This window comes from Kwoniella shandongensis, chromosome 3 (genome assembly GCF_008629635.2).
Source record: "Kwoniella shandongensis chromosome 3, complete sequence".
Taxonomy (NCBI): Eukaryota; Fungi; Basidiomycota; class Tremellomycetes; order Tremellales; family Cryptococcaceae; genus Kwoniella; species Kwoniella shandongensis.
Window position 1 is genome coordinate 1,672,501 of NC_089289.1, and position 20,155 is coordinate 1,692,655.

Genomic DNA, 20,155 nt, shown 5'->3' on the forward strand with positions numbered 1-20,155 from the left:
CCAAAAAGGGAGAGCGTGTTCTTTACTTTTGACTCCCTGTTCGCTACCAGCCAACTGACTAGCTTGTCGAGACTGCACAAAAGATGCACGGAGAGAGAGATATATATACAAGGGGGGAGAGGGGGATGAAAACACTAAAGGCAGACGGACGAATGAGGGTACAAGGCACGCAAATTGTACGTTATTATCCTTAAGGAGACGAGCTCGGAGCCCAGCGTTCTGTCTACCGTAAGAAGAAAAGCAGAATGAAACAAAACAAACTTGGTTATACGGGGTGTGAGGAGGCGTGTCGGATGGGGTGATGTGATGTAGGTGTGATGTAAGAGGTTGCACAGTGTTCCTCAAAGAACAAGAACAACTATTCAGTCACTCGTTGATCATGCTGTCTGGATGGGATGGGATGGGATGTGGTGTGATCTAGACCTCTCCTGTTCGCAGCAAGACAAGCACAGACAAGCACAGACTGCGCCTGGACCAAACGAGAGAGTTATTACCCCTTTGGGGGTTCTCACCCTGCTCATCTCGATTCCAGTATTCCAGTAAATAAATGGTCCATGTTCCAGCAACGGAGGCAGATTTCACCGGACTGTAAGTGGGGCAAGCGATTAAGGTGAACGAGGGCTGTGCCTGAACGTGGTCTGAGATGTGTACGGTGACACAAAGCATGACGTAGAGTAGACAGTCGCGAGAGAGAACAGTTTACATGTTGATTCCAGCAGTGGACAGTTGTTCAACAGCATTTCGCATCGTATTGACCTGCATTGTCTTCTGGCATCGACATTCACATCGACATCAGCAACGTGCGCCATGATCAGGGGTCGACTGATATCGCTGAGTGTCATAGTGTCACCGAAGACACCTTTGTCGGGGAGATCAGCATACAACTTGATATCATCACGACCGTCCTCGACACCGTCGACATGCGATCAATTATCGACTATCGGCTTTCGACACCTGCACACATCCCATATCAGCCTAGAATCAAATAAAGAGAAACAAGGGGACATCAAGTCCAAGTCTGAGACCAATGATATCAACAAAGCCGAATCAGGCGATCCGATACATATCGAAGGAGCTACCGACCTTTCACATGCTCATTTCATCTCGTCCGCATCTCCTCGATCAGATTTCAATCCTGCCCAAACACCTTTCGCAGGGACAGATCCGACTTCCTCTTCATCTATGAATCATATACCTGATCCTGCGAAATGGGAAGGTAAATTATCACCTACGACATCGCATCTATTCAAATTGATCTTACCACTTCCTTCCCCCTCAACTTCATCCAATGGATCACCCACGCCTCGACCTACCGCGTTTCTCCTTCATCCTTCACAACCACTCTCGCATCTCTCTCGACTGATCGCTGGGAGTCTACCGACCGCTTATCGAGGATCCGATATTTCTTATCTCGCTTTGACAGGCCAAGAATCGGATATCGATTCTCATCTACGTAATGCCGAAGAGGAAGAAAACCAACAAAATGATCAGGGTAGACAAGAAGGTGGACCTCATTTGACAGAGAGGAAAAGCGAAGATGGAAGATGGCAAGAAGTTTCATGGTCGCAATCTACCGATCTGAGCGATTTCATCAAACAAAGTTGTCTCAATGAGAGATTCAAAATCGTCATTTCGCCAGAGAGTGACAAAAAACAGGAAGAGTTGGAATTGCAGGTTGTTATACCTAGTTTCGCGAGCAGGACAGCATACATCAGAAAGAGATTGATGACTTTGACCAAGGAACTGGATAGGATGACAAAGCAGAAGAAGCAGTGAGTGTAACAGCCATTTTACTTTGATCTCGCCCTCACACAACGTGCCTGTGTTCCCGTCGTTCCGCTATCCTTTTCACCACGACCCCAACGATGAAATCCGCTGACTCTCTTCGCCTGTATCTGCTAGAATCGATTATGCTGCCCACAAAGGTGCGCAAAGATTGGCAGTAGCGGCTCTAGGAGGTGGTGTCGCCTACTGGGCAGCAGTCATTCGTTTCAGTGAGTGAGCCAGCTTTGGAGGTCTATCTCCACGTCGTCATCTTCGCATCTCTCGCCATTGGTAGTCGCCAAGCCAGCCATGAACCTATGCTGACCTCCGATCCCTCTCTCAGCCTTCTTCACCGACGCAGGATGGGATATGATGGAACCTGTCACCTGGGCAACCGGCTTCGCAGCGTTGTTAGGCTCTGCTGCGTTCCTCATGTAAGTGATGTCTTTCTCCCCGTTTGTGGAACCATATGTCATCATGATGAGCTGATATGTCTTATTGTACAGCTACCACAATCGGGAAGTATCATACTCATCGCTACTCGATCTGTCCATAACAGCTAGACAGAGGAAACTGTACGAACAAGCCGGACTAGACATTGAGCGATGGACCGAGATGGGTAAGCAAGGCTCATCTTCATCTTTGCATAGAGCTAGGAATGCTGATCGTTTAATCTCGCCCTCTACCAGTGTCCGAAGCAAAGACCCTTCGTCGAGAGATATCACGAATAGCGGCTGACTATGACATCGAATGGCGAGGCGAACTTGAGAACTTGGCAGAAGAAGCGGCCAAGACAATCGAATCGAGAAGAGCGTCCGCCTCCCAGCCCTCCAGTTCGAGCAGTGGTGGTAGTGGCGAATCATCATCATCACGAAACTTTACTGAGAGTTCAGATGGAGAAGGAGAGGAAGTGGAAGAAAAGTTGGATATTGATAAAACGATTGACGAAGCTGCTGAATTGGCTGAACAATCTGAAGAGAAGAGAAGTAAAGAGAAAGCTGCACAGAGGAAAGGAGAGGTCATCGAGCCGAATAAGGGGGATAAAGATAGAGGGGAGAGGAAGAGAAGAGGGGAGGGCGAAAAGAGTGATAGTGAGTTGAGAGGGATGGAACGGGGTAAGAAGGCGGCCAGCGGGGGAAGGTAGAGCCAATGTCGAAAGGGTTCAAGTATAGCAGAAGCGAGGTTGATCTGTGTCACAGTCATTTAGGATAGGGGTATCGACAAGGAGGGTAGCCACCTAATAGGGTAGAACGTCGCTCCGAGACGTAGCGTAGGTGTACACACGGGTTTAGATAGTGATTCGGGAATAGATTTGTTCAGACGATAGATCGCGATTTGCATGGTTCATACACATATACCACCTTTTGTAGCATATACGCTTTCCATGACATATCATGCGATGCATGAGCTTAAATGAACACTTCTTGAGTGTCTCCTTTTTCTACATATCTACATGTGCTATCGGTGTCACTCCCCACTCTACGACTTCACCGCTCAATACACCTTTTCGCTACTTTCCAAGTCTCTCAACACACCCGTCGATCTCTTAGCGTCCAAGAACAGTTCTCCCAGCTCTTCGATATCCTCCACTCCCACCTCAATCTTCCCTTTTCCTCTCGCCAAGATCCCTGCCGGACTCAAAAGTTGTAGCGCGAATCTCAAACTCGATTTCTCCCCTTCATCCGCCAGTTTATCAAGAGCTTCGGAACCGACGACGATTCCTTCGACTTTACATCGCATTTCGACGACTTTGCGTATTTCGTCTCGCGAGTAAAGGGCAGTCTTGACGATCATACATCGATCAAGGAGATCGATAGGTAGACCATGAGGTGATCGGATTCCGGTAGACGAGGAGCCGGCGGGGCCGTCGTATTCCGTTCCTCGGATAGTGGAGATTCCACGGTTGGAAGCGAGAACGACGTAAGGTGACATTGGTGATTCGAGAGCTCGGTTCAGGTAGGTGAAACATTCCATGTCGAGCATGTGAACCTGGGGACAAGTGGATTGGAGCATAAGCATGAATCAGAGGGAATAACCAGACAGAAGCTGCAATATTGTGTCGCCCGTGCAACTCACCTCATCGATGAACAGAACACCTGGGACGAGCTCTGCGACGCCTTGTTCGATATATCGATCGACGACCTTGTTGATCTCTCTTCTCAATTTATCCGTCACTTCTGTCCTTCCACCTTTCACCAACTGTCCCATGACGCTCATGATATCCTGACCACCTTGCGGTCTAGCATTCGCCATATCCAAATCGTGCAGTGTGACATCCTGAACCAGCTCTTTCCTCTTATGCACGTCCCCCTTCGGTAAAGGGACGTACTCCTCCGCTTCCAGATCGTATTCTGACGCATAGGCATCGGATCTTCCAACTCGCTTCACGGCACCAGTGTTGGCTTCGATGTAAATCACATCGCCGACCACTACTCGTTCTTTCTGAATAGCTTCGTAGACTGATGGATCGAGTCGAAGTTGTTTTGTACCCTTGACGGTTTTCAAGCCGACAATGACGTGCGAGATGGTCTTTCCATAGCCGGATAGAGGGTTCTCAGCTTCAGAGGGGGTAAGTTCGGTCACTTCGCCTTCGTAGACTTCTTTCGTCTCTTTGATTCGGAGGCCTACAACAGAGAATGGGTAAGCTAGACTCTGAATTGGAGGAGCAGGAGATACCCACCGATAGCTCTTCGGAAACAACTGCCGAGCACTTCTGTCTTCTTCACTTCACCAGAGTATACTTCTGAACCGACCATTGCGCAGAATGGGACTTTTGATCCGAGCTCTTGACTCAGGGCGAGAGCGAGAGCGGTCTGCGCGGAGTTAGGTGAGAAGCAGTCAGCTTCCGATCATAATGACTTCAAGCTTTTGGTTATGTGGATGTCTTGAAGGTGCAATTCGAGCTTTACTCACCTTGCCCGTACCTGGCGGTCCGACCAATAACAAAGGTCTACCTGAATGTCTACCCAACTTCAACAAACTCAAATGCAACCCAAGTGCCTCTCTTGCCATCTTCTGTCCGACGAAACCTTGCGAGAAGTCCATCGCTGTTCCATCGTCTGCGAGACCTAATCCTTTGATATGCGAGTGGGTCGCTATTCGTGATTCGCGAAGGGTGGAGGGTGGGGGAGGTTGGGTGATGATTACGCCTGATTGGGGTTGGGGCGCTGTGGAGGAGGAGGATGCAGCGGCGGCGGGGGCGGGGGTGGCGGCGGGAGCGGACATTGTGCAATAAACGGAATTGCTGCTCTTCGTCTTGTGTTACGTGTTTGATATTGGAGAGGAAGAAAGGAAGATTGATGTCGCTCAAGGAACGCGAATGAATGCTGCTGCAACAACTGACGAACTCACGAATGAACGAAGTGAAGTGGGATGGATTGCTGAATATTTTCCGAAATATTTAATTTCATTTTATCCCATACCTTCTCACTGGGATCACTGACATTTCGACCATCAGCTCGTTCATCTTGATACCTAAAAACAACAACGAACTCACAAACGTCAACCGTCAACTACATCACACAGTAGACGACCTAGAGAAGTCGAAAGAGACCGACCATCACACCGAACCAACGATCAACAACAGTTTGACCGAACGAAAGTTACCGGCGACATCCCTCGAACCCCTTTTAGAACACCCTGCAAACCGTTCGATCCCCATCGTATTCCGTCACAATGCCTCGATTACCTCGAACTGCGTTCCTGCGCTCACTCCCCCTCCCACCTCTCCAACCTCGTCTCGCCCTCCCCTCCGTCTCCAGGACGACCCTTACCCCATCAACATTCACATCATCTTTCGCCTCCCTCCGACTCTCCCCTCTCAACTCATCTTTAATCACCTCATCACTCCGACCGTCCATCTCAAACCTTCCTACACACATCCTCTCATCATCCTCAACATCCCAAATACAGCTAGGCGGTGTAAGGGGCGCTGCGATGGGTACGTTCTATCAACCGTCTCAGAGGAAGAGGAAGAACAAACATGGTTTTTTGGCAAGGTTGAGAGGAGGGAAGAATGCTAGGAAGATGTTGAGTAGGAGGTTGTTGAAAGGGAGGAAGAACTTGTCACATTAAAAGAGTGAACGAGCGAGTGGGGGACGGAGAGAATGAGGAGCATTGTAGATTATGGGAATTGTGACACTGGACGATTCCGAATGAGATGGAGGATGTGGGTAGAATCGGTCGAGGATGGAGATCTTGGAGGCTAAGCTAAGCTAAGGGGAGGACAGGGGTCATCTAAAGCACGACTTGACCCAGCGGAGAAAGGGTGTCGGAAGGCAACAGGCAAGTGAGCCGGGAGGAGCAAGTATCAGCCTGGACATGGGCCAAGCACATATATATATAGACTTAAAAGTCACCAGATCACCACGCACATATCATGCAAACCATCACACATTTCTCTATCATTCGAAGAGAACCATTCAGACTGCACACTGCATAGCAACTGATATGAACAAGCTACAAACGACGAGCAACCATCCGTCCAGGTATGTATGGTCTCATCCGCGAACTAAATGTACAATTGTCCGTTCCTCTCTGGACACTCTGTATTAGTACAATAGTATCTCGTCCAATCCAATCTCTATATGTCGCACAACGTTACTCGACCGTAATTACTGTCTTCCGTCCCATCCACCTCTTCTACCACCATTCTGGCCCACGGGCACAGGCATCGGCAACCATTCTCTTGCACCTCCGAACTTCCTCAGTTCCTCAGGTGGTGGTCCTACCATCTTCGAGATCAAGTATGGGAGTTTACCACCAGGAGAGGCAGCCTGCAGGAGTGAGACATATCGCGCCAATTCGAGATGGACCGCTGGGTAATATGTCGTTGAAGCTTTCCGGAACGTCTACGAAATACAATCAACATTAGTATAGCGATCGTGATACGGTCGCATCGCACTCACCACTAATATTCTGTCCATCCCTGATGACATGAGATCTTGATGCAGTTGCAAGGCCTTTTCCCGATCTTCAATTGCTTGTTGCTTGCAGAACGCGTTGAGAAGCTTGAAGTGTGTGGTCTGCTCAGAGACCATAAGTCAGCGGGTGTTGAAGATAGCAAAGAAGTTGAGTAACCCACAACGTAGTTCATCGCTTCAAACTCGACACCTCCTGTAGCACCTCCAGGAGCAACAGGCTTCTCAACTTTGGTGTCGTCGACTTCGTCCAGGGTCCACAATGTATTCGAGCCATGACACATGATCCTGCGTGCACAATTGCCATTAGCACACTGCCTCATCACATACTTCTGACAGAGAAACTGATGAACTCACCAGAAATAGTCTCTACAAATATCACTCAATTCTCCGACCCAAGCCTTGAACACTCTAGGTCTATGAGCCTTGGTCACAAACTCATGATGATCTTTCGTCGGATCCGGTAAATCGGGAACCAGCAGACCTCTAACCTCTTTGGCGATATCGACTGGAGGCTTTTCGTCGAACCTCACAGACGTGGGACGACCGCCAGGTGTTCGCGAGGCGATTGGGGGGAACAGCTCGAAAAGGAATAGCCAGAGTTCGACAATGATTTGACGAGTAGGCAAGTCACCAGGCTTCTTCTCTGAGAATAAGAGAGTGGATAGTGCCGTGAATGGGTTGGGGAAGTGGGCTCGAAGGGCAGCTTTGCCGATCTAGGAAAAATAAATGAGCTTCTTCCTGAGAGATTGCTCAGGCCATGGGAGCCCACCTCGGAAGTGCTTAAAGCCTTGACACATCTCAGCAGTTCATACAGCATTTGATCATCGTGTTGCTCCTCCCTGTGAGGAGAAGTCGATCAGCTCCGTCCAGGTTATATTCCTTGTCATTTGGCGTAAACTACTCACCTCCATTCAATGTCCAGCAAGTCTTTCATCCTGTCCAACACAAGCTTGTATCCTCCCATCTCCACAAACGCTCCGACCCAAGCCGTTGTCTCATGTCGTAACAACATTCTCAACTTCTTACATCTAGCCACATCCATCTTCAGATCCGTCCCCCTATAGCTGCTCAACCATTGGATGAAAGCATCAGGCTGTTCACCCATCGAGATCCCAAGTCCTTTTCCACCGTTCTTGCCCAAGGATGACATACTTCCATTTGAAGACGAAGGTCCGAATAAACTCATCGACATTGGTCGACTGCTCGAATTCGGTCCAGTTGACATACGCATACTCGCCGGACGAGGCATATCCATAGATTGACCCCGGTGCGGGATATGTGGTGGTGGTGACATTGGTCCTCCTGCCCCGATGTTCGGACTCGACACAGGAGACGCGACAATGACGAAACCCTCCCCTTCGACAGAGTATGTCTTTCCTACTCGAGCAGGAGATTGGTTGGGGCTGTTCAGCGATGACGATGATTTGGCTTTACGGAGAAGAGGAGTGGATATACGTTTCTTCATCTTCGGAGTTTCCTTTGAGGCTTGAGGGATGGGTAGACCGAGGGAAGAGAGGATGGTGGGGTTGAATGTGATTGTGGAATGTAGGATGGACGATTTGACATCTTGTGATACGGAAGAGAATTTCTGTCGCACAGTAGCGGGCACTTGCAACGAGTCCTGGAGGTCGAACGAATCAGCTTCACTCTATATCCGGCACCCAGAAGCTGTGTTGCTCACCAAGAGAGAATCAAACTGCATTTCAACCTCGTCTCGCACTTCCACCTGCACCTGAGGAGTCCAAGAGTCTTTGGGTGTCTCTAACCACTGCTCCTTCGGTGATGGTGATTTGATATTGTCACCCCAGCCTAACGTAGCGCTGGTCTGTCTCGCCGTTGAAGGAGGTGGCATACTGCCTCTGATGTTCGTCCTCGATGTCTCGCGAAGACTACTATCGTTCGATGATCCTCCCGAGGGATTGGATGATGGTCTACTTGACACCGAAGCAGCATGATGGTGGGGTCTAGGAAGACCTGTACGACCTTTGTGTTGGTCTACATGGGTAGTCTTAGGCGAAGGACCGGGACTAGGCATCGACATCTTGTGATGGGATGGTTGCTGGTGCAAGTGAGGATGATGTCGGTGCGGTGAAGGTTGACTGAACTGTTGTTGTTGTTGTTGTTGTTGTTTTGTTTGGTGTGCTCTGACTGGCATACCAGAGGGTAAGACAGGTGGTGAACGAGTAGCAGATGCCTTTCTGGGTGAAGGCGAAGGTTGTGGGAAGACCTGCGACATGGTAGGTCGATGAGATTTGGGTCAAGGGGTAATGATAACTACGATGAGGAATGTGTAGGTAACAAGCAACGTTGAATGATCCAACAGGTTGAACGACAAAGATGGCTTTCAACGGGGAGACTATGTGTATTATGTTTTCAAATCCCACGTGGTAGCAGACAAGCAACAAAAGACAGTCGCCTCGATCTGCTGCCACTTGCATCAAAACACCGGATAATTCCGCTCACCATAGCTGCTCTCCCTCGTCGCTGCCACTGATCTCTTCGCTATCCACAACTTCGTGATAGCTACAAGCTCAACTTTATCGGCTTGAATTTGTTCGACTTTGTATCACAGGTAGCTCGTCGTTCAAAATGTCAGCTCTCAACCTCCCGAGACCGGTCAACACGTACGCGGGCGAAGATGAGCTTCGACAAAAGCCCAACGGGGTGACCAGTAACGACAATGGAACGCCGGACGTTGGCGAACAGGATGGTGGCGAGGACGATGCCAATATGGAGGAGTATCGAGCACCGAGAGCGAGCGACAAACTCAAAGAGGGTATCATCTATCCTCCCAAGGAGATCAGAAGTGGGTCTTCAGCTCTTTTCCTTTTCCCGAGTTTGCGAGATTCTTTAGCTGATGTTTCTTGTGCGTGCCGCTCAACAGATATCGTCGATAAGACTGCTCTACATATTTCCAAATCCCCTACTCCCTTACTACTCGAAGAGAAAATCAGAGAACACCAAAAGACAGATCCCAAATTCGCTTTCTTGAACGATGCCGACCCATACCATCAATACTACAGGTATATGATTGTGAAGGTCCAAGAGGATGCGGAAGATGCTGCGAAGGGAGTGAACGCGACGCCAGCGCCGGAGAAGAAGGAGGACAACAAAGCGGACGAGGTCAATGCTTACGAGCCGAAGCCTTGGGAATTCAAGGTGGACCTTCCGGGAGTCACCGCTATGGACCTGTCAGTGTTTGGTTCTCGCTTTGTTGCTTGCACTTGAGGCATGGAGCTGACAAGTCATTTCGCAGTGATATCCTTCGACTGACAGCTTTGTTCCATGCACGACGAGGACGATCCTTCTTATCATCTCTCTCTGTCAAAGAAGGCCGAAATTACCAATTCGACTTCTTGCGACCCACTCACTCTCTTTATGGCTACTACAACCGGATGGTGGAATCGTATCAGAAAGTCATGCAACCTCCACCTGGACTCATTGAGAACATCGTGAAGGAGGCCAACGACCCTGATATCAAGTGGAAGACGTTGGAGGAAGCGCGTAACCGAGCTGAATGGGAGAGAGGACGAAGAAAGAGGGAGACGGAGAGACAAAAGGAGGAAGAGGAAGAAGCGACCGCTCGTGCTGCTATCGATTGGCAAGACTTCGTCGTTGTCGAGACGATCGAGTTTACTCAGAACGACGAGGCTTTGGAGTTGCCACCACCGACCAGTGTGGAGAAGCTCAAGTCAATGAGCATGGCGGAGAAGAGGATGGCTTCCATGGTCATGGAGGAGACAGGAGCTGGACCAACAGGTGCGGATGCTGTTCTCGATGGTCAAGGAGCTGGGGAGGAGATGGAGATCGAGGAGGACGAAGAGGAAGAGGAGGAAGTCAGACTGCAGAGGATCAAAGCGGAGCAGGAGCAATCGAAGGCTCGAGAAGTTCAACGAGCGGCAATGGAACAAAGAGGAATGCGAATCAGAAAGGACTATGTGCCCAAAGGTGAGTCCTCATGTTAACGAAGCAGTGGAGGAGCTTTTCATTGACGTTCCATTGCAAAATAGGTATTCAACGAAACAATGCCGTCCAAACAGCTATATGTCCCAATTGTGGTCAATCTATCCCCGAGAACGAGCTTACAGAACACATGCGTATCGAATTGCTCGACCCAAAATGGAAGGAGCAAAAGAAGAACTTGGAATTGCGACGAGCTCAAGCACAACAATTGCAGCAAGGTGCGGATGTTGTCGCCTCGCTCAAGAACCTTGCGCACGCTCGTACAGATATCTTTGGAGACGAGATCGACGAGGCAGAGCGAAAGAGACGAGAAGAAGAAGAGCGACAGAAGCGAAGAGAGAGGGAGAAGATCATTTGGGATGGTCACACTGCTTCAGCAGCGAAGACTACCGATACTTTCCAGACGCAGTTCAGTCTGGAAGACCAGATCAAGAAGATGCACAGTCGAATGGGTTTGACGTGAGTTTAGCTCTACACTCGCTAGTCAATCTAGGAACAGTTACTAACGACCTTCTTGTAGCGACACACCCTCAAACGCTGCTGGTCCTCAGATTGGCCCTGGCGCTCCCGGTCAACCACAAGCGTTACCCCCTGCTCTGGCTGCCAGTCTTCCTACACCTGGCGGAGGTTCTGCATACCCCGGCGCGACCATCTCCGCTGCTCCCACTGGACCATCACAGAAGGAGTATATCTCAGCGCCATACGACCCGTCTTTCGCCCCTTCGCAAGCTCCTCCAAGTGCACCGAGTGCACCCACCATCCACCCTTCACGACTAGCAGCTATGGCCGCTTCCTCATCTTCATCTCCTATTACTGGACAAGTCAGACCACGTGATGGGGACGAGCCTTCAGAGAAACCAGTCTTCAAGCGACCGAAGATCGAGAAATTGCCATATGGGCAACTGTACACCGTACGTACTGCTTTCTATTGATGCGACTTGGGTCTTATGCTAATCTACTCGCTGCTCGTTTACAGGAAGTCGACTGGATGTCACTTCACCCTGATCCTATATCACTCTCTATACAACTCCCCAACATGCCCGAAAAGCCCGAATGGAAGCTTAACGGATCAATCATCACCATCCCCGACTTACCCGTCAACACGCTATTCTCAACGATCCGAGAGAAGATCAAGAGGATCATCGATGCCGATCTACCTATCAGTAGGATGAGATTGGATTATGGGCCGAAAGTCATGAGTAATGCGAGTACGCTCGCTAGTGTGAATTTGGATGATGGGGACATGTTGACATTGGTGTTGAAGAAGAAATAATCGTCGTCAGGAGGGATGTGATCCTAGTATTACGGGAGACCGATGTATAAACATATGCACGTTCTCCAGGTAGACCATGAAGACTATTGACAGATCACATCACGCGAATTATTGACAGACGCGGAAATTCGAAAATCACACTACGAGCACTATTAACAATTAGACACCTAGACACTTCGATTACTATGCACAATGAGTTACAGAGGTCTTGAACCACACCACACTACGAGCACTATTGCCAAAATCATAATATGAACGGCGTTGACAAATACTGAAGCCTCAAAGCACACTACAAGCACTACTATCCACAGACTGCAAACTCCCATGAAGTGAAATCCAGCTCCAACTTTCTCGCCCCGCCAAATCGTTCCCTCATCTGATCGTCTTTCTTTTCCCTGCCCGCATAACACTTCATCCTTGTGACGGCTCAATGAACGAGTGCTGCCAATGGCGTTTCACTCCAATGACTGAGGAGCCGCATCTGCACCTGTGTTTGCAGTGCACGACGCCAACATGCGATTCCAAATTGGGCTACCTCTCCTTTTCGCCATGTCCCAGCGGTTGTATGCCTCATCCATTCTATCTGATCCATAGGACCTCATTTGAGAAATTCCACTCCCAAAATCAGACAGGAACTTTTCGGCCGTTGCTACGTTCTTGACTTGTTGATATGTGTTTGGGTTCGACCAGTCAAAATCAGGTTTGCTATCATGATGTTTGGGCAAATCTTGCCAGGCTTGAGCTGAGACCTCCAAAAGAACAGACAAATTGCCAGCAGTCTTCTCATTCTCCCCTTGGGCAGCAAGAGATTTGTCATGCTCGTCAGGTTTCACTTTGAAACAAGAAGTGAATCGCTCTTTTTCAGTCTCCAGTTGCTCATTTGCAGACGTCGCCCCACAAACTGTGTGATATGTGTCTTCATCCAGACACCATCTGATCCTCTGTGTCAATTTCACCCTATGCTCATACTCTGGAGCAGCCATGTGATAGGCACTTCCATGCTCAAGGAACTTGTGCTTCCAATCTTGATCCAAGGATTGTCTTTCACATGCTTTGTTCAAGAGAGTGGAGAGAGATTGGATGCGTTCTGCCTGGTTGTGAGCCATCTTTTTGGTTTTGTTGAGATCTTCGCGCAGCTCCACTGTTTTGTAACTTGACTGGTCATAGCTCACAGGATGACTGGGAGCCTCATCTACTGAGTGCACTGTAGAGAATTGGGATGGGTAAGCCAACGCAAGCTGATGGAGTCCGGAAGGGGAAGGGGGGTTGGCAGAAGCAGAAGAGTGAGTGGCAGAGTCAGGAGGATGATTGCTCTGGATGACGGTAGACCCAGTGGTAGATCCAGAGTGCTCATCGCCACCAGCAACAGTAGTCACGCTGGGTGTGGACTCAACAATGACCATGTCATCATCAAATGTGATAGGAGATGCAGTGGTGTTGCTCATTGTGATCAAGTGGTGCAATTTGATTGTGGTGCGCAAAGTGGTAGCTTGGCAATTGATGGGTGGCAAAAAATATTCTTTGTGGAGGAAGTGAGGGAAGGAATGCTGAAGGGTGGGCAGACCATTTTGGCATTTTGTATGCAAATACATGCCTAGGCTTCCTAAGCATAGTGGAACAATCATGAAAAGAGGTGAATGTCTCTGCCTGCACACCACATATGACCTCATAGCCCTGTAGTTCCCTTTCACAATCTGAAGCATGTTTGACCATTACATCTTGTCGGAGCAGACATGGAATTAGATGATTGTTTTAACCTGTTATGATGATGTATGACTTCATGATCTCCTCATCTCCTTTTGCAATGTGAAGCATGTTTGAAATTTCAAATCCTTGGTTTTGAGCAGGAAAAAGGAGGACAAAATGTTCTTAGCCATGTATGACCCCGTACGACTTCATCACCGGCTGTCTTCGTTTTATATGCTGGCAACTGAAACATGTTTGAGGCCTGGCTTCCTCATCTGCCTAGTGAAATCAATATGAGAACCGAGTTATTCTCATGACATAGTGTGATGATATATGACTTCATGGCCTGTTTTGGTCATCTAGTGTTGGATCATGTTTGAGATTGATATCTTCATATGATTGGGGTCTCAATGAGACATAATTTGCTTCCAGTAAACTTGTTTAGCTGATAGTTAGGGAGGTGTAAAGAAACATTGCCTAGCCAATGGCCAACTACGCTGTCCTGGGCATCACATTGCACAATAAAAGGTCACAATAATCAAGGTTCTGCTGAACCTCCTGATTCTGGCTATATATACCCGAGAATTTCTAGGAATGAAAGCTGCGTAGTTCAGGCAGGCTTTTTGTACACAGAACCTTGTTCAACAAGGTGAAAGAGTTGTGAAAATAGGTGATTACCCTTAAGCGCGTATGTCATCATAGCCCGCTTTGTTCTGCCTATCCCAAGAAGAATGTTTGGGATCTGACATCCCTCTAATACTGATTTGAGAAGAAATAATTGCCAGTGACCTGCTACAATGATGAATGCCCTCGAGACCCCTCAAATTCCCCCTTATTCTGAAACATGTTTTCCTGGGCTGAAGCAAAAAATGAAAAGAAGGAAATGCAGTTGTCATGTATGATACCAAAACTATTGCTACTGGCTATTGAGCCTTCAAGCATCTGACAGATCTTTGAGATGGTCTATCCTCAGCGTTCACAACGGTGACATTAGCTGGGAGATTATTTGCTAGACCGCCATTGTTGGAAGTATACCGGATAGAAAACAGCTTGCAGCGTAGCACATATATCCTGAACGGGTGAGATATCTTGTTGTGTGAACTCAAAAGGTAGTGTTAAAAATTACATCATCAGAATCAATATGTACACAGTACTGGCCTTAGCTATAGCCTCATACATCCATAGGAAAATGAAAAAAAAACACTGTATTACTTCTTCCTTCCTCAGCCATTCCCCTACTAAGACTACAGTTTGCTTTGCATAAACTTCTCGCTTCCGCTATTCTCTCCTCAATCCTCTCCAAGATGCCATGCAGTTACTGATCCCAACTTGTAGTCTGTGTGGAACCTCATCTGACCAGTGTTTGATCTCTGAGGTCCAGCTGAGCTGATCCCTTCATTTGGTCTGTATGTTTGATCATGAGATGCACAGATAGAATTCCAGATTGGTTTGGCAGCGCTCATTTGATTGTCCAGCTTGACAAATGCAGAGTGCAAACTGGTTCCAGGTACAGATGAAAGCCTGTGTGATTGAACCTCAGAACTGTAGCGGTCCAACAATTCGTTTGCCGCTGCCACATGCCTGACGGCATCAGCTGTATTGAGGTCAGACCAATCGGTTCCAGACCCAAAAGTGTTGCAGTCGTGCAAAGATTCCCATGCTGCAGCTGCAGAGCTGACCAAGACCTCCACAGACGTAGCCTCTGTCACCAACAAGTCACATCCTTTCAAGCACTTCTGAAGCTCATCATCAGCCTTGGAAACATCATGACGAATGTTCCACCAAGCAGAGCCAGCAGGAAGCTTTGGACCATAAACGGCCTGCTTGCGGCGGTAATTGAACTCTTGTATCTTTCTGAGAAGCTGGTGTGCTGAGTCAAGAAGGATTCTGCTTTGGACAGACATGTGATGGATGCCAGAAAGCTATTCAGAGAGGTGCTGAGCATGATTTGTCAATGTGGAAGCCATATTTATGGTGTTTGTAGCATATATCTGAAACCCATTGCTGTCAATAGACCTTGACAAGATGGCATCAGGAGGGTGAACGCGGTCTTGACAGTACCCTCCCTTCTTGTTCTTGAAGTGCAGTGGGCCAAACTGGTTTCGATAGCTCTCAGCTAGCTCCGCAAGAATGTTGGAGTCATGCTCGGATCCAGTGCAGTGAGGGCTGGACATTGTGGCTGAATGGGCTATAGAGATAAGGAAAGAATCCAAATACAGAAAAAGTGATTCTGGGGGGAAGAGGATAGAGGGAAGGGTGTCAGAGGCGGGTCCGTTGACGAGCCTAAGCGGGGAATACGGGTTGCGAATAGTACAAAGTCCTGTACCGAATTGTACAAGTCGAATACCGAATGTACGAGACTTGGGGTTGACTGCCAGATCGCGGTATGGGTTCCACAGTAGTGAACTAGACAGAGGAATATACATTCGTCACAGGAATAACTTTGTACGAGTCCTGTGCTCATGTATATAAGTACCAATGATGCCACAAGAACCGTGGGAACGATTAGTCAGTCGAATCGTTCATCTCCTACGACGGCTGTCGCCGGGCCGATGTCGAACTGGTTCCCGTTGGCTAGCGGGTCGAACTATTCGGCGGCCGAGTCGAGGTGTCACGACATGAGTCGTCCGCTCAGTTGTACTGGGTCGTGACAAAGGGGAGCTTGTGGACAGGCTTGTCTGGCCATGTACGTATAGAAGAAGCCTGCCACATTTCTGAAAGAAGACATAATAGGGTAAGATGCAGCACTTGCCTGTTGTTGTGCTTCTCAATGTCATGAAACATGTCACAACCTGTGACAGTCTTTCATAGTCAGGATTTGACCATACATGGTACATGCCTATCTGTGGTAGGCGAACAGTGACATCAGTATCTATTGTTCTCAACAAGTGTTTGTGCCAGCCTTTGACTATTAGAGTATTGCAAAGCAACAAGTGTGACAGAGCTAATCTAACAGTGACCTGATGTATGTCATGATTGCTGAGGTACATGTCAACTAAACATCGCAATGCTTTGATCTCTCAACAAGGCCCTAAATAAAGCCATGCCGCTATGGTAATCTGTTGTGTAGAAGTCTTGGTGAAACTCAGGATGCTGCACCTCAACTGTAAGATGGCATTATTGGAAAGAGACTGGGTTACAGTGCAAGGGCTGATTCCAAGCAATCAGTAGAAGAATATGATGGTGAGGACACAGACCAGTGAGTAGAGCTGTATAGATTCATTTCACTGCTGAAGATATAGACTCATCTTGGATCAGCAAAAGCAAGTTGCAACACCACTTATGGCAGTGACACCTGAAGGCAAGACCACAATGCTACCACAAGCTAAAATTCTAACTGTAATTGACAATGTCCTATATACACATAGACTTCTTTACAAGCTGACCATTACTACAAACAAATGTCCCGTAACCACTTGCCTACCTCTGAGAAATGGTCACCCGTCACACCTATTTTGTGGACATGGCCAGGCTAAGCAAGATGCCACCTCTCATTTGAGATGCACCAGAACCAGAGGGATATGCCGCATGGTCCATCATCTCATCAAGATGCTGCTGATTTGACTGTTCAAGTGACAGGAGTGTCTTATGGTTGTTCTGCAGGGTGTCAGACGAAGACTTGGATTCTTCCCACCTCTCACCAAATGTGGCTACAAGCGTCTTGAAGCCAGCTAGCTCTTTCAAAGTTTTGTTGACAAGTAGGCTTGTCTCTGCATATGAATGGCCTTTTGTCAAATGATTGTTCACCTCTTCCGCCAATTTGGTATGAATTAGGATACCATCCAACACAGTTGTGTGCAGATTCCGGTCATCCTCAAAACACTCCAGCAACTTGTCCTTGCATTTGCCATATTCATCCCTATTATCAAATCCCATACATTTGTCACCCTTGGCCATTTGAGAGAGGTGATTGCAAGCTTCGTCATATGGCTGTGAATACCGGGAAAGGTGATAGACATTGTGAAGAAACATCTCCTCAAATCCCCAAAGATCTTTGTACTTCCATTGGCGCCGCATTTGATTAGCATCTTGCGAGAGGTCCCAGCCCAGATACTGCACTTGTCCTTGGAATCCTGGAGACTGGGACTCAAGAGTATGGTCAGCAGTCTCAAAATGGTAGTGCTTCTTGGTGGAGGATATCTGCTTGTCCTTGGTGAGTGCAGACTCCTTTGCTGATGCTGTTTTGTGATCATGTGACAATGCAATTGGATTGCGGAGGAGTGTGATCACGTGAGACTGATCGCTCTTCACTGTTGTGGTAGCGGCACCACTGGACTGTCCATATGCTAGGCTGCGATGAGCACTCAACCTTGATCGCCGGGCTCTGTAGAAGGAGGCGAGTTGGTATGATTTGGCTGTTGGATCAGGGCTAGTGTAGCCTCCTGGGACTTCCTGAGGCGACCAACAGGGTTGAACAATCTGAGGACCGGGAGGGGGTTCTGAGAAAGGACTGGATCCTGGGTGACCACTCTGAGGGTAGGGATTGTATGCATTGTTGTTCTGACCACCTTGATAGCTCATTGCAAAAGCTGTGCTGAAAGCAAGTATGGGAAGAGGTTATGGAGAATGTGTGCAGTGGTGGAATTGCCAGATACCGCATCCCAGCAAGGACAAGGGCAGGACTGCTGAAAAGGATTGTCACAGTGCACGGATTCCGAGTTTCACTGATCGCCCCTTCGCATCTTAAGGGATTGCGGCATGAAACGTGTTTCAAACACCGGCGTCCTTTTACAAAAGGTTCAGAAGGCTCAGTGGATACTTGTGATGTCGAGTGACGTCGAGTGTGTCATCATATGATGTGCTATGCACCACTTCACCGTTATCGCCTTCATGAGCCATCGGGTCTAGCGATTGGTCATGTTTGGCAGCGTGTGTCTCAGCCGTGGACCATGCAATAGAGTGGCAAGATCACAAATGGTGTTGGTGACACACCTCGTGACAGACCGAGAGTTGATCACAAGGCTCTCATAGCTCGTTTGTGTCCGTGGGTGTCTTGGCACTTGTTATCATGTCTTGCTCTTCACAGAACCATAGATAGCGCAAACAAAAAGCTAAGAAGCCTTCTCCCCTTCGCTCACTGAAAGGAGAAACAGTGTGTCAGTATGCTAGTGGCAGTCTAGCTACCCGAAGCCTATCCCAGAACATCTTGTGCATCGTCAACAATATAACGGTGATCATATCGTCACAGCGGCTGGTCGGGGGAGGAGCAATTGTATGGTCCTGAGAGAGTATCTCTTGCTGAACATCTTGTTCCAAAATATACATACTATACGACGTGAGTAGTCCAGTTTGTTTGTACATCTCGTTTTTTTTCCGACGGAGCTGCGGCCGGCATGATAAGCAGAATCGGAATTGCAGAGGGATTTCGTGAGGCGTCAAGGCGTGACTGCAGACTTCGGACACGATCCTCTCATTCGTATATCTCGACGGGGTGTGTCACTTTCAAGAACGCCTCGCACACTTTCAACACCCTCGATATCGTGGTCCAGCCATGCGCACGGTCTCTACCGAAATGGATAGCTCAATGAAACGACAAGTAGTTGTGTATGATCCGATCCGGCAGACTTGGAACCATGGCGAACGTCCTTTTTCCCAGCTCGACCCAAAAGTGACGTTCATTGTATCTTACCAACAAGAGCTTATCATGACGTGTTTCTTCTTGGCATATCTCATATGACGAACAACGACGTCAGTGCCTCGACGGAATGAAAGGATTTTCTGTTCCAGAAGTGATCTCCGGCCGGAGAGGAGAGAATCGTGGTCTTCGTCAGCTCAGATACGAGTGGCGAGCTGTCAGCGATTCAAGGTATAAGAGGGGTATCATTTCCTCAACCATTTCCCCTGGCTGATGTTACAGTCGATCCAAACACGCGACTACTCGCGAAGCATTACTACCGGTACCGACATTAGATCACCAAGACCGTCAAACTCCTTGACCACTTGACCACTATGAACACATACGCCAATTCGACCGATCATCCCTCGAGTGCAATTCCCAGCCAAGTGACGGCTTCTCTTGCTCCCTCGTCCAGTGGCCCTCGTCCGGTTGAGCGGATAGACTCCAGTGTATGGAGGCATCATATCATAGGCGCGTAAATGCGGTCCCCAGGTTCTCGTGAATAATGAATGCCGATTGGCGAAAACCGTGTGCAGCGTGGCCAATGACTCATCGAAGAAAGCAAAGGCAAAAAAGGAGGCAGACGAGCAGACAGAACGTCTGCAGGCAGAGCTTGAGGAGACGACAAGACGTCGCGAGGAGGAGACAAGACGTCGTGCTGTTCATGATGCGTGGGGCAGATCTCAAAGGCAGGTGATCAAGGAGATAGAGGATGAAAGGTTACCCAAACCCTCCCGTGGAGAATGGGCTACTGAGGGGCGATCCAGTGCTCCTTCAGGCTCCTTGAAGGCCGCTGTCCTACACCCCTTACACGCGGACACCCAGCAGCAGTCGACAGCGACCACTGGCCATATCGAGCCTCCTCAACGATCCTGGAGCGGCGACACGGTCAGTTCTGACATAGCTTGGGGCACGTCGCCCCTCCTCTCT

General features: G+C 48.6%; 5 protein-coding genes across 5 annotated transcripts; 3 read left to right on the top strand and 2 right to left on the bottom strand.

Annotated features, from left to right (window-relative positions):
* Positions 1–807: 807 nt before the first annotated feature.
* Positions 808–2,908, top strand: CI109_101964 (uncharacterized protein; the record flags this gene model as incomplete). The annotated part of the gene is made up of 5 exons (XM_032006511.2): positions 808–1,772; positions 1,903–1,994; positions 2,108–2,198; positions 2,271–2,383; positions 2,454–2,908. 5 exons carry the CDS (start codon positions 808–810, stop codon positions 2,906–2,908), a joined length of 1,716 nt encoding a protein of 571 aa, XP_031859180.2.
* A 350-nt stretch (positions 2,909–3,258) lies between these two features.
* On the bottom strand, positions 3,259–4,989 carry CI109_101965 (RuvB-like helicase 1; the record flags this gene model as incomplete). Its single annotated transcript, XM_032006510.1, has 4 exons — positions 3,259–3,753; positions 3,841–4,388; positions 4,445–4,577; positions 4,678–4,989. 4 exons carry the CDS (start codon positions 4,987–4,989, stop codon positions 3,259–3,261), a joined length of 1,488 nt encoding a protein of 495 aa, XP_031859179.1.
* A 94-nt stretch (positions 4,990–5,083) lies between these two features.
* On the top strand, positions 5,084–5,838 carry CI109_101966 (mitochondrial 54S ribosomal protein bL34m; the record flags this gene model as incomplete). The annotated part of the gene is made up of 2 exons (XM_032006509.2): positions 5,084–5,131; positions 5,398–5,838. 2 exons carry the CDS (start codon positions 5,084–5,086, stop codon positions 5,836–5,838), a joined length of 489 nt encoding a protein of 162 aa, XP_031859178.2.
* A 539-nt stretch (positions 5,839–6,377) lies between these two features.
* Positions 6,378–8,922, bottom strand: CI109_101967 (uncharacterized protein; the record flags this gene model as incomplete). The annotated part of the gene is made up of 7 exons (XM_032006508.1): positions 6,378–6,614; positions 6,672–6,788; positions 6,848–6,971; positions 7,041–7,399; positions 7,456–7,525; positions 7,592–8,307; positions 8,368–8,922. 7 exons carry the CDS (start codon positions 8,920–8,922, stop codon positions 6,378–6,380), a joined length of 2,178 nt encoding a protein of 725 aa, XP_031859177.1.
* Positions 8,923–9,275: 353 nt separating this feature from the next.
* CI109_101968 (uncharacterized protein) lies at positions 9,276–11,922 on the top strand (the record flags this gene model as incomplete). Its single annotated transcript, XM_032006507.1, has 6 exons — positions 9,276–9,492; positions 9,571–9,877; positions 9,943–10,634; positions 10,697–11,108; positions 11,170–11,560; positions 11,626–11,922. The coding sequence occupies 6 exons, from the start codon at positions 9,276–9,278 to the stop codon at positions 11,920–11,922; spliced, it is 2,316 nt and encodes a 771-aa protein (XP_031859176.1).
* Positions 11,923–20,155: the final 8,233 nt, after the last annotated feature.